We start from the raw sequence: 14,644 nt of genomic DNA, 5'->3' as shown, positions 1-14,644 counted from the left end.
TCGTTTATTGTTGTGTTACCTCTGTGTTTGTGCAAGGCATCAAATTGGAGTGCTTTGGGGCAGCGGGTGACTCGTGGCACGAGTCGGTGAGTTCGGACACTTAGTGGGTCGCGACGGTCCCGGTGTGGTTTTCGGGACTTCCGGTGAGTTACGATGATCGGTTTTGGGAAACGATACCGGTCTGTGTGGGAGTTTGTGAGATAGTGTACTTCAGGTGAGTGGGTTGGTTACTGACCGTGGGATCTTCGTGGGTCGGTCGACTTGTGCGTACCCAGTGTTCTGACGCGACGAGTGACAGGTGGGTGCTTTAAGCTGGTATCGGTGAGAGCGTTTCACTTCCTTCTCCTGTTTTTCTATTCCGTGTATTTAGTCTCTACATTGATTGCTTGTTATCGTTTGTTATTCGCATCCCTTGATTCATTGTTATAGTTGTGGATGACATGTAGAGCAGGCTGCATTCGTATTTCGTAGTCTCTGTGGAACTTGGGTCCAGGCAACACATCGACTCTCTTGTCGTGTGTTTCGATCTTGGTTGATCGAGGTTCGGCGTTGTACGCCCTGGTATCTATTTCAGTTCGGGGTTGTACGCCCTAGCTTCTGTTTCATTGGCATTATACACCCTCGTTGTTGGCTTCGGCTAGGCACGGCTTTAGCGGGTTTGTTTTTGTTTGAGCTACCAGCATGAGTTAGTCACGGCCTTGGGGGTATTCATGACACCGATCGGTTGGCCACCGATCGAGTGTACTTATCCGGATGGGTCGTCCTGCGGGGCGGGATGGATCAGGTCGGTGCAGTTAGTGACAGGTAGCGTGAGGTCTGCGGAGCCATACAGCAGGCCACAGATTGGTACAGTTTCTGGTTCAGTACATTGAGGCATTCGTTTGCATTTTTCTATACAGTAGCAGGTTTATTTATTGCTTGCCTATTTATCGTTTTTAAGCTACTGTAGTTCTATTCATATCAGCTTACAGATATATTACTTGTTTATCTTATCTCCTTTGGTTTCCGGTGATTACGACTTGCCTTCGTGCCTGTCGTACCCACTGAGAAAACATGGTTGCGGTTTCTCACCCCACCATTTCCCCACAGGTGACAGAGACGAGGAGTTGGATTTTGGGCTCGATGAGAGGACGATCTTAGCTAGACGGCAGTAGTGACGCTCACCCTTGTTATCTCTTTTCCGCACTTAGTAGTTTTTCTTAATAATGGTTCAGTTAGCTGATCTTATGTATGCTTGAATGTATGTGAAATGTGGTGTTGGTTCTTTATACATGTAGATTGGAGTTTTTGATCTGTGGTTTTGGTTCTGTGGAGATTTGGTTTTCTTGTAGTTATGCATCGCTGGTTTTCTACCCTCGAGAGTAGTCGGTTTTCAAAATAGAGTTTCCGTGTTGGAAACAGTTTTATAAAGGTTTTCCGAATGGGTTTTTATGAATGAATGAAATTAGAGTTTAAAAAAAAAGCTTCGTGGTGGGGGCACTTTTAAATAGGATGTTTGTTGTATTGTGCATTGCATTATTCCAGCGCCTAGGAGTGCTTAGAGGCATGCATCATTCTAAGGATTGTTAGCTGTATGGAAATGCTATCATATTTTGGTTGTTGATTGGATAATATTAGGTTGTGGTTGAGATCTTGTGTGTATAGGCTAGTACGCCGTGCAAAACAAAGGAGACTCTGTTCGATCGTGACAGAGGAACTTTTGTATTTGTGCGGGTCTGTACGTCGCGTGGGCCATGGGCCAGGTTGAAAAAAAAAAAAATGGCAAGTTTTTCGCAACTTTGTTTTTTAAAGGCTTTTAAAATCGGCCCCGGGGCGTGACATCTCTTTGGAAAGTTGTGCGCGGCCGCACATACATGATTAATACACCATTGGTCCCCAACTTTGCCACTATTTTTTATTTTGGTCTCCAACATTTTTTTCTCAAATCTATAAAATAAAAAATAGTATTAAAAATACATGAATTAGCAACCCTGAAGGAGTCCTCTTCTTATTTTGGAGAGATGTGGGCCATACATAATTAATTGCAACGTTGGTTCTCAACTTTGCAACGTTTCTTATTTTTCGCCAATATTTTTTTTTTTCAAATTTATAAATTAAATATAAATAAAATAATAAAATACATGAATTGACAACCTATTGGAGGAGATGTGAGGCCCACATACATGATTTATTGCACTATGGTCCCAACTTAGCACTATTTTTTTTTTATTGTTCCCCAATATTTTTTTTCCATAAAGTTTCCAACCTGATTTCATTATATTACGTCCCAGCCGTTCAAAAAGATGTGTTAAAAGTAATGAATTTCTCATGTCAGCACCTACTTGATTTTATTTTGCATGTTTAATTTTGGTTCCTAAATTTACATGTTTTTCACTTTAGTCCTAAAATAAAAATTTTAAATTTTAAATTTAAATTTAAAATTTAAAATCAAAATTAAAATTAAAATTTTATAATCAGAAATTATAATTTTGAATTTTATTTAAAGTTTGAATCTAATTATCTACTGTAATAACTGAGATTTTTGATTTTTGATATAAACCTTTTGGTTGATGATGATTCTTTTGTGTAATATAATATTATGTGTACCTCAAATTTCAGGAGAAAACGATGTTAAAACGGAGAAGTTAGCGGACCCGGAAGTCTGACTTAAGTGAATAGTAAACTCCGGTTTTCCAGGAGGCGCGGAGTAAAGTGAATTTTCGACGCGTATCGGACTCCGAAGATAGCCTTCCAATAGCTCGTTTTCAACGCCTCGACTATCCGGACCCTTTGCACTGACAGAATTGAATTTGGAGGCACGGATTTCGAGAAAAAGGTTTAGTGGTTTTTTGCATATTAATTGTCTATATGTGGTTTTTGGTGAGACTAGAAGGAAGGTTTTGTCGCAAATCGGAAATCTTTCGACGAAACGAGATGCTAGATTCGATGCCTCTGAGCTGCTGATCGCAGCTGGTGTGATCCGATCGAAATCCGGACGGGACGGATTCTCGGGAATCGCGAAAAGTCCGCGAAGGGGCTGATTTGAATAATCGGATAATTCGCCGAAAAGGCGCTATATTTTATGCCGCCGATTTGCGAGTTTTTGAACTCGGAGGGGCTGCCGTGCATAAAGCACTCGCTGGCAGGAGGCTGCGGTTTAAACCGTTTCAGCTTGAGGGGGGTTTTCCGCAAAAGTCGCAATACCTATATATTTGTTGACCCTAGGGTTTCTTGGAGCTAACCCTAACCCTAGAACTCCCCAGCTGACCCAGCGCCCTGTCACCCACAGCACCACCCTGCCCTGCCCGTGCTCACGTTATCGGCCGCCGCCCGAGCTGCCCGGCCGCCGAAACTGCCTGCGAACCGGCCTACCTCCTCTCTCGGCCATCTTCTTAGACCGAGGGCTTGTGGGAGGGTCTCCACTGCCTGTGGAGGCAAGCCCCGGCCTCCTTCCACCTCAGGTGCCCTCTTTCCCGGCGACCCCGGCCACCCGCTGAGCGTCGCCGGAAGCCGCCGGAAGAGCTGTAGCCAGTCGGGTCTGCCCTGAACCGAGCCGGGCCGAGCTCGGGGTTCGGCCTTGGACCGCCACCTCCCCCTGCGCCAAGCTTCCCTGTCGACCCCGGCGGACCTCCAGCAACCCGGCGCGTGCGTCGCCGGCCGTCCCCGCGCCCTCGCCGGCTGCCGCCAAGGCCTCCCGCCGCCGCTCGGGGTCTTGTGAGGGCCGACCCTGGGAGCCGCGCACTCCCGAGCGCCGCCGTTGCCCCCGGAGGTGGGCACCACCTCTCCTCGGTCCCCGGCGCCGGATCATCCCGCCCGACTCCCCCGGTCGCCGCCTCGCCGACCGGCAAGCTCCAAACCGAGAGGAAGTCGGTGGGCCCGATCTCCGCCGCCGCCGCCACCGGCTGCTGCCGGCGCCGGCCAGCACCTTCCCGGACCTCCCCGACCTGCTGCTCCATCACCGCCGGAGTGCCGCCGTCCGATCGCCGGCGGCCATCCCTAGCTCCCACAGCTCGGTGAGTAGTGTACCTTAGTTCCAGCACGTCGTTTTGCGGTTCCGGTCATTGTCCGGTGATCCGGACGACTCCCTTGCACCTCGGAGGTGAGCACGGTGATCGTCGGCTCGTGCCTGAACACGATGCTCACCTCCATTTAGATTAACGGTGCCCTGGTTAATGAGTAGTGTGCGATCTTCGCGCTGGTGCCCACTGATCGCTGAGAGTCGCGTCGCTCGTGCGCGCGTTTGGTTGCTTCCGGCAGTGCTCCGAAAGCGTGAGCACGGCTCAGGCATGCCGAAACCTTGCAGCAAGTGCTGATGGCAACCTCCGTAGATCCCTGGTTTGCTGGTACGCACCGTAGAGCCATGAAATCACATAAAATGATGTGATTTCATGGGCCATTAGGGATCCGTTTGCGTTTCGCTCGTCGTGCGCTGCTGTTGGCAGCAGGTAAAGCTTAAGATACCTCTGGACTGATCGTCCAGGCCCCAAGCCTTTTGCGGAAAATCTTACTCGTTCATTTCCGGGAGGTTTTTCGGCGAAATCGCCGATAGAACGCGCGTTCGATCGGAATTCTTACGACGGTGCCTCGTGATTGACATGTAGCGTCGCTGAGCCTTGTGTGGTCACCCATGTCGTCTCGAAGGTTCAGAAACGACGGGTGTGAGCGACGGTGGAGTTCCGATACGGTTTTCGGGACTTCCGGCTGATTCGGATGTTGCGTTTGAGAAACCGATTTCAGTGGGGTTATGATTTGGGATTTGTGTGAGATTGGTCATGTTATTTATTCGTGGGTTAGACTTCTAACCCGGGTGGACCCTTCGTAGGATCGGTCGCTTCGTCTGCGACTTAGCGAGACCATTCAGCTTCTAGTACAGGTGGTACTTCGATCCGAAGTCGGTTACAGCGGTGCACGCTCGGTGATGTCCTCCTTTTACCCTATCTTTTACATCGTCTATTCATATTGTTTACTCGTTACATATTGAGCCTTGCACCATACTGTTTTTGTTTACTCTGTCGGTCTGTTGTCCTATGCGTAGATCTGATGTAGGGTAGAGAGTAGTTGGCATTAGTATATACTATACTTGTGACCTGATTGGTCGTGTTCTCCTGTTGCATCGGTACCTATTTGGTCGTTCACTACTTTACGTACTTTGACCAATCTCGGGTCGGTTCCTTTGTACTTGATGACCTATCGGTCGGGTGTCGGCTGGTTGCCGACGGTTGGGCTATTGAGCATATCAGCATCGATCGTCACCACTCGTTCGGCATTTCACGAACACCAGCGGTCTGATCCACCGGCAGGGGGTGTTCTTTTCCGCGAAAAGTGTTGCGTTTGGCCCACCCGTGAGCTCAGAGGTTACGAGACTGGGTATACGCAGGGTTGAGTGATTGTGACATGAGCCTGAGGTCTCCGGACCAACAAAGGCAGGGTTGTAGATTGTATCCTTGGACTATCCACCAGTTGATGCATACATACAGTAGCAGTAGTTCCTTACTCGTACATCAGTTCCTTACTTGTACTTTCTGTTCTTATATCATAGTAGCTACTGTAGTTGTTTACCTTTACTGTTGCTTAGCCTCCTTTGCTGGTGCGTACCCTCGCCCTCGTCGGCTTGCGGTACCCACTGGGAGGGGAGACATGTTTACATGTTCTCACCCCCCGCCCCCATTACAGGTGACGTCGCAGGTCCGAGTGGGACGGCAGGTGAGGAGCGAGTCTAGCGCGCGATAGAGCTCCGTCCCGTTTGGTTATCTCTTTTCCCTTGCTTGAATAAATAGTAAACTTTAATTTTGGTTCAGTTTCATTCGGTACTTGAATGTTCAGTTTTCTGCTGGGTTTTCGTAAATAAAAATAGATCTATGAGCTTTCAAGAAAAAAAAATGGTTTTCTACCCCTCGTGGTAGCGCTCGTTTTAAAAGAAAAGAGTTTTCATATTCGATACAGTTTTCAAATATTTTTCTACCCCTCGTCGTAGCGTTTTGAAAGGATAAAAGTTTCTGTGTGGGAAACATTTCAAATGATAGTTCTGGATTTTTGTTTAAAAATTGGAATACTGTCGCGTTGTGAATGGTGAATGTATGAACGTCTGCATGTGTAGTTGTGATTGTGTGTTCATATGGTTGTGGTTGTATTCTGGTTATACTCTGTTTGTATAATTGTACTTGTGCGACGCCGTGCAAATACAGGGAAAACTCTGTCCGTGTAAACAGTGGATTCCCTGTATTTGTGGTGGATCTGACATACACTGGGGTCAGGTGTTTCAAAAAAAAAAAAAATTTTCAGTCGTTTCCGCTGTTTTTCCAAACAAAAAGGGACCCCGGGGCGTGACATCTACCCACGGCATCGTGCGGGATCCTTAACTAGTAAGATATAATAGAACTAAACCTCTTAACTCCACTATAGTATTTTGGACTGCTGGTTTGGGCTCAATGAATTATTATTGTCAATGGGTCGGATCATTGCAGTTGGTATTAGAGCTGAATACCGGCCGGAGGTGTGAGAGCTAAGTGTTATGCGGTGCAAAGTATTACACCATGTGTTTGGTGGAAGTCATCTTTTGAACCTATAGGAGCCACTTATAGAATCTCATATTTTTGTATTGTTTCTTTTATGCACGGGTTGACCTTCAAGTATTTGCTTTAAGCATGGATTTCGAAAATGGTACTTTTAGTTTATATGTGTGTGATTGGCTTTGTATCTGATGAGTATGTTAGGATATAAACATGGAGAATTTGTAACGCCCAATAATTCTATATCGGATGGAAAAAAAATTCTAATTAGAAATATATGAGGCCTGGCAACATAATAATAACTGGGCTTAAATATTTGGATCAGCGGTTTAGATCCAACAAATTGTTATTAGTAACGGATCGAGTTGTTACAGGCTTTTACTGTAAAAAAAAATTGAAAAAAATGTCGCTTGATGGTCTGACTCTCCATGGTAGGGATGGAAACGAGCCGAGCTCGAGCGAGCTTACCTCGGCTCAAATTCGGCTTGAAATTAATTTCGAGCCTAAATTTAAGCTCAAGCTTGGATTGAAATTACTTCGAGCCGAGCTCGAGCGAGCCTAATTTCCAGTCAAGCGAGCTCGAGCCCTAAACGAGCCGCTTGAAATTCTCAACATTATACGATCAATAGTTTAATTTGTATAGAACATTATCTATAATTTAATACAAAAATATGTCTAATAGTTCAAAGTACAAAATAGTTATATGAAATATAGTATTATAATATGAAAAAATATAATTTATGAGTTGAATATCTAATTTTTTCAGCCTTACATGTTTTTTCTTCCGCCTTCAATCTCTATATTATTCATTTTCATTTATGCAGTCAAAAATAAATAAATTATATAGATAAATATTGGATTAAACTATCCAATCATATATAACTAAAATTAAAATTTTATATGAATAATAATTTTTTACTTTAAAAATATTCTGTATATTTTTCTCAAGCATATAATTAATAGCAAAGTAGGCAAAGGCAGACATATGATGTTACTTGGTAACTTAGAGGGCTTCCGGCTTGGCCACTTAGGGTGAGAGATAGAAAAAGAGAAAGAGAGAAACATATTGAAAATTTAGAGCTCTGTGAAGAAAGAAGAAAGAAAGGAAAAAATATATAAATTTAGTAAAATTTTGCCTTTTTATTTGTCTATTAGGTTTGTTTTTATGGCCAAACAATATTGGCCCAATTTTAACTAAACTCAGATTATTCACTCAGCCTATATATAATTAAATATATTATATTTATATATTTTATTTATATATTATATATTATATATATATATATATATATATATATATATATTATATATATAATTATATATATATATAGTATAGTGTAGAACTACTATGCTATCGAAAACATAGAGGATTTGATATTTTTGAACTTTGACCCTTTGATTAAAAATGTATGGTTGGATGATTGCGGTCTCCCTAGGATTAAATAATACTCTTGGATTGAGTGGTCCCTACAAGATAATAATAATATTAATCCAAAGATAAGAAACGAATAAAGGATTGATCTAAGAATCAAAAAATCGAAAGCGCCAATCTCTATACTTCGATAGCATAGTAGCTCTACTCTATATATATATATATATATATATATATAGAGTTGGACTGGGCTACTATTGGTAGCAAAATCCTATTGTTGCTACCAGTTTTTTAGCCTTTGGATCAACTCTTTTCATTATTTCTAACCATTGGATTAAATACTATAACCCAGTGGGACCACTCAACCCTAGGGGGACCACTCAACTCTAACGACTAATATATCCCGATCCTACAATTTTTCATCCAATGGTTAAAAACTTGATAGCAAAAAGAACGTTTTACTATTATAGTATTCCAGCCTAATTTCTATATATATATATAATATATATATTATATATATATATATATATATATATATATATTCAGCTTTTCGAGCTTTTCGAGCCTAATTCGAAAGAGCCGAGTAATACTCAAGCTCGGCTTAAAATAAATTTCGAGCCTTTTTTTTTTGTCAAGCTCGGCTCATTTAATTTCGAGTCGAGCTCGAGCGAGTCAAATATCGAGTTGAATGTGGTCGACGCGAGCCGGCTCGCTCATTTGCCAGCCCCTACTCCATGGCCATGGCTACTTTGCGGGTGCCTTTCCCAGAGACATCCTCAATGTGTCAACTAATATTTATATTGATCAACCATTGATATTTTATTAATCTAATTATTTTTTTCACTAGTTATCTAATTAAAATAATTTATTAACTAATTAAAAGTTAAATTATTTTTATAATTAATTAATTAATTAATTAATATATTTTTATTATCTTATACAATATTCATAGCAAATAAATTTATTAAGTTATTAAATTATTTTAATTAATATTTTGATGTTTATTAATTAGATAAAATATTTTTAATTTAAAATTTTAACTCATATTCCTCATTTCTAATCTAACCATTCAAATAATATTTAGCTACAATCTAATTTTCAAAAAAAAAACATAAAATCAGCTTAGTTTCTGCTTATATCTGAACTTGTACCTATTCGTTATAATAAGCAGTTCTTACTTGTACCCAAACCTAACGCAACATTAGAGTTTAGTGATTTTCTTATAGAGTTTAGTGATTCTCTAAGAAAATAATATTAATCTAAAAATTAGAAATAGTCAAAAGAATTGACCTAAATGTTAAAAAATTGAAAGAATTAACTTCTTTATAATTTAGGAAGCAACATGGCTGGACTCTTATTATTTTATTATTATTTTAACATGTATTACATAAATAAATAATAACCCACAAGACCTCGATACCAATTGAGCTGGTCTAACTACTAATTGAACCGAAATTAGGAATGCAAACGGGGTGAATTTGGGGCTGGAGCCCTGCCCCGCCTCCCGCCCCGACTAGCAAAATTTTGCCCCGCCTTCTGCCCCGAATCCGTGACGGGTTAAAAAATACATCCTATAATCTGCCTCGCCTGTAACCCGTCTCCCACCGGCGGCGCGAATCCGCCCCGCCAATTAATATTTTTTATAAAACTAGTTATAGTGCACATGCAATGCACGTAATATTTAAATAAATTAAATTTATATTTATATTTTAAATTTAAATAATTATTGGTAGTATAAATCTATTTAACAGTTAAATTTTTTCTAAAATTAATTTTTTTTAATGTGTATCCAAATTTTAAAAATTTAAAGTAATTCTAAATTTTAAATTAATAAATTCATATTTATATTTATGAATAAAACTCAAAATTTGAAATTAATTTTGAATCCATAATTTGAATATAAATAATTATTAAAGATATTAATTTATTTATCATCCCATCTATTTTTCAAATTTGATATATTTTTAAGTTAATTAATTATTTTCAATTTGAAATACTGTTTACACACCCAAAATATTAAAATTTTAATTAATTTCAAAATTTGAATTAAAATATTAATTCTCATTTGAAATTATGAACCAAATTTAAAATTTAAAGTTGATTTTATAAACTTATTTAAATTATTTTATTTTTCAAACCTAATTTTTTTTAGTTAGTTAATTGAGAGATAGTAGATACAAAATATTTTCAATATTTGTTACATAGAGATTTTTATATTTTTTGACATGTATGGAATATTATTTTATGGGGCGCTTGTGAAAAATATTCTACAGTAAATATTTTTCGACAAAAATTTAGATAAGTATAAATTTCTTTATATTCTCACAAATAGAATGCAATATTTTTCCGACTAAAAAATGGTATGTCCGTGTCAACAATTATTTTAATAATTATCTCAAATCAATATCAATTTATGAATCACATTTATCTACAAATTTAAAATTTTAAATTGTAAATTTATATGTTATATTTTATTAAAAAATATCTCATATTTTAAATATTAGTAGGTAAAATTGAGATAATTTTTATATATTCATCTTTAAAAAAATATGATTAAATATTATATACGGAAGGTACTATGTGATTGGATATTATATAGGTAGCGGATATTACGTGTGAGAAAAAAAAATATTTAAGAAATGCGGATATTATTTGAAAAGAAAATATTTAAGAAATGCGAATATTATTTGTGATAAAATATGATATTATGTTGGCGGCAGTTATTAGGAGATATGACACGTGTAAAAAGTGAAATTTGATACATACTATTTAAAGGCAATTTAGGTAAAAAAAAAGTGACAGATACTTAATTCGTCAGTCAGATTAGATCGAACGACTATGAATTAATATATTTTATGATAATTTAAAAATAAAATAAAAATTGTACGACTGTAATTTATTCCATTAAAGTTGAATGAATGATATTATTAGTATATGATTGGAATTATATTAATAGGGATGGTCATTTTGGGAAAGAGGAAAAAAATTCAAAACTCACGCATTTATAAGTAGTATAGATATAGATATAGATATAGATTATAATATTATTAATATTTTGTAAAATATAAAATAATAATTTTTAATAATATTATATATATAATTTAACAATATCAATTATAAAAATAAAAAATATCAATCACAATTCAAAATAAAATTCAAAAGTTTCAAATACATTAGAAATGAGAGAATTAACTTATTTATATTTTAAACGTTTTTATAAATACATTATCTTTTAGAAATATTTTTTTAAAATATAAATAATTTTCGGGGCGAGTCAAAATTTTTTCCGATTTCTGTCACGAATTCGTCTCAAATTGTAAAATTTACCCGTTTTTCCGTCTCAAATCCGTTTATTTTTTCCTATTTACTGCCCCATCTGGCGGATCGGGGCAAGAGTTCCACCAACCCAGATCGGTTTGCATCCCTTACTGAAGTGCGTATCTTGACCTACTTGAACTACCCCGAAACAATCGTGTGTAATTTCTATCCTAACAAGGCAACTAATAAGCAAATAAATTAATTAATATACGCCCTAAACCCAGAGCCCCCCTCGTCTTCTTCTTTTTCTCCACGTCCACGGCGATGACGTCTTCCTCCGCTGCTGCCGCTGCTGCTGCTGTGCCATACAAGGGCACGTCCTCGACTTTGGCGCCGGAGTGGGCGAGTGGGTCCCACCGGTTCAAGATCGCGGCCTACTCCCTGACCAAGGGGATCGGCGTCGGCCAGTTCTTCGAATCCGCCGCGTTCGCCGTCGGCGGCCACGACTGGGTCGTCAGGTACTACCCCGACGGCGAAACCGATGGCACCACCGACTACGTATCTTTCTTCGTGAGGCTCGCCAGCCCGGCCGCAGGCGTCACGGCCAAGTTCAACCTCACATTGGCGGCGCAGGAGCACGACACGGACGGCAGCGGCGGACCCGCGCCTCCGCCGATCACAATATCAGCGCGCGAGAAGCCGTGCCAGTTCACGACGACCGCCAGAACCTGGGGCTACAAGAACTTCGTCAAAAGAACCGATCTGGAGGCGTCGCAGTACCTGAAGGACGACTGCTTGGCGGTCGACTGCACCGTCACGGTGCTGAAGAAACTGCATGTGATAGCGCCCGACGGTCTTCCCGCCATCGCATCTCCGCCCTCCGACTTGCACCGTCACCTCGCCCGCCTCTTGGACAGCGGAGAGGGAACCGACGTCGCCTTCCAAGTCGGCGGGGAGACTTTCGCCGCCCACAGGTGCTTGCTCGCCGCGCGGTCGCCAGTCTTCAGAGCAGAGCTCTTCGGCCCCATGATGGAAAAGAGCGTGCAGTTCATAAGAATAGAGGATATGGAACCCGTGGCATTCAATGCTATGCTTCATTTCGTCTACTCGGATTCGCTGCCTCAGTTCGAAGATCCGGGGACTTCGACTTTGATGCTTCAGCATTTACTCGCCGCTGCGGATCGGTATGGAATGGAGAGGCTGAGGTTAGTGTGCGAAGAGAAGTTGTGCCGGGACCTCAGCGTAAACATGGTGGCGACAACGCTGGCCTTGGCCGAGCAGCACCGCTGCGCCCAACTCAAAGCAGCCTGTCTCGAATTTGTGGCCTCTCCCGGCGTACTGACTGCCGTTATGCAGACGGACGGGTTCGAGCACTTGAGGATAAGTTGCCCGTCGATTCTGACGGAGCTCTTAGAGATGCTAGCTGAGCAAATAAGTAAAGCGCCAAAATAAAATCCTACCTTTTGAGTAAGAAGGATCTGAGTATTTTAGGAATTATTCTTAATTAATTTAGTACGATTTATAACCTTAGATTCAAATATTCTACTTCAGTAGAAGCATTATAACTGTTTGAAACACACCACGCATTCATGCTTGGCACAGTGTTAAATTGCAAAGTAATTAACATGCTACGAGGTTAATTATCTATCTTATTTTTCCATATAATTACTACTCATTAATCTTAATTACTGTAGTTCTATCTGTAGATTTCCTCAGACCATGTGATGCTCTCACTGAATAAGTTTTGAAATTTGATCTCCTTTATGCTGAACTAATTTGTATACCAATACTCAATTAAGTATCTACTATGAATTAAGAAAAAGTCTAGAACATACAAGTTATATTGCTCATGTGGGATTCCTAACCAACCAGATTAGTTCCTTAGTTTATTCACCCATTCCATTATAATTATTAAAAAAATATTTTTATTATATTTCTTTTTGAAAAAAAAATATGATTTATCAGTTGTTGATAGTATGGTGTAAATATGACATAGTATACTCGCTTATGATTCGAAGCTTTTAAGTGTACATTTCCATTATATTGTTTTCTGAAACTCTCTATGCCTGCAGCTTGCTAAGCACAAACTAATTAAGTATGTACACCCAACTAAAGTGTTTCTGCACTGGAGTGAAAAGAGTTAGTAATGTATCCCTAGCTAAAGTATTTCTGCACTAGAATGAAAGGAGATTGGTCTGTGGTCGATATTATTATTATAGTACATTGAAGTGGTCATCAATTAAGTGGGAAAAAGGACAAAGCTTAATTACAAAAGTTTCCTTTGCACTTCAGGCCATGGCTTAGTTATCTCCCTACTATATACTAAAAAAAGATGCATGGATTGCATTTCTATGCTTTGCCACTGTTTTAAAAAGATTCAATAGTTCAGCTAACCAATGAATTAGGTTGAAAAACTTCACTAAAATGAGAGAATACATCACATTGTTCTATATTTCAACATCTATCTAATACACAATTTAAAAAATAAAAAAAAAAACTAGTTAGATAAAAGAGGTCTCTTCGCTACAATAAAAACGGTAGGTAGTGACATTTTTAAATATCGGTATAGATCAAAAAAGTGTTGCTTGCTAAATTATCGACACTTTTTAAAAGTATTGCTATATGTGTGGTCGCTATATGTAGGGCCTGCCTATATGTGTAGTGACATTTTTAAAAGTGTTGCTATATGTGTGGTCGCTATTTGTGCGCTGCCTTGATGTTTGACACCCACTCCTCCAACAACCTCTTGATGTTTGACACCCACTCCTCCAGCAATCTGTGACGGAGTGACACGTAGTGATCGTAGTCTTCTACGGTCCCTGCGAGATTCTCGCGGCCGAACTCCGCCCACCAGAACCCTACCTCATCGGCTGCTGCAGTGGAAGAGGAGAAAGAGAGATAGTGATTAATTTTTTTTTTCCTTTTCTATTTGTAATTAGGCTTAGTGGGCTGGATGGGGTTGGTTGAGTAGAGGAACTTTTAATTTTTGATTGAATTGGATTTTATATTTAGTCCTAAATAGATTTTTTTTTTAAATTTTGGCATAAATAAAATACTTTCACAAAAGTGTCCTAAAAATGTGTCTCTATAATCTAATTCTGTTGTAGTGCTTATTTTGTTAACACTATAAAAAATCATAGTTCATCTAATAAGTTTACTCATATATATGATTTTACTGCACCAATCATAAGTAACTTCATCAATCAATTTGTTTCTATCATGTTTTATAGCTGAATTCAGCAATTATCCTATAATTTTGGACCTATGTGAAACAATGATAAAGTGCAGAAAATTATTGATGTAATTTTTAATGCAGTGAGATAATTGAAACAGAGCCTTATGTAAAGAAGTGTGTTTTGTAATTTAGTCAAAAGCAATATCTCCCAAATTTTAGGAGATTGAAATTTTGTGTCAGTCTTAATTAAACTCTTTCAAACAATTGAAGTTTATGCTTGTCTAGTTTCGTGCTTGTACCCTAATTAGTATAAGCTCGATCGATATCGTTCAATTTTTAATGTTTTATTAA

General features: G+C 39.3%; 2 protein-coding genes across 2 annotated transcripts; one reads left to right on the top strand and one right to left on the bottom strand.

Annotated features, from left to right (window-relative positions):
• LOC109727502 (translation initiation factor IF-2-like) lies at window positions 3,372-3,935 on the bottom strand. The gene has a single exon (XM_020257644.1). It carries the CDS (start codon window positions 3,933-3,935, stop codon window positions 3,372-3,374), a length of 564 nt encoding a protein of 187 aa, XP_020113233.1.
• On the top strand, window positions 11,443-12,570 carry LOC109727492 (BTB/POZ and MATH domain-containing protein 1-like). Its single transcript, XM_020257631.1, has one exon. It carries the CDS (start codon window positions 11,443-11,445, stop codon window positions 12,568-12,570), a length of 1,128 nt encoding a protein of 375 aa, XP_020113220.1.

Source organism: Ananas comosus, linkage group 2 (genome assembly GCF_001540865.1).
Source record: "Ananas comosus cultivar F153 linkage group 2, ASM154086v1, whole genome shotgun sequence".
NCBI classification, from domain to species: domain Eukaryota; kingdom Viridiplantae; phylum Streptophyta; class Magnoliopsida; order Poales; family Bromeliaceae; genus Ananas; species Ananas comosus.
Note: the sequence above shows the minus strand (reverse complement) of the source record. Positions and strands in the feature narration are given on the sequence as shown.

Excerpts from the sequence above, each read along its gene's own strand:
- LOC109727492 (XM_020257631.1), top strand. The coding sequence starts at position 11,443 with ATGACGTCTTCCTCCGCTGCTGCCGCTGCTGCTGCTGTGCCATACAAG.
- LOC109727502 (XM_020257644.1), bottom strand. The coding sequence starts at position 3,935 with ATGGAGCAGCAGGTCGGGGAGGTCCGGGAAGGTGCTGGCCGGCGCCGG.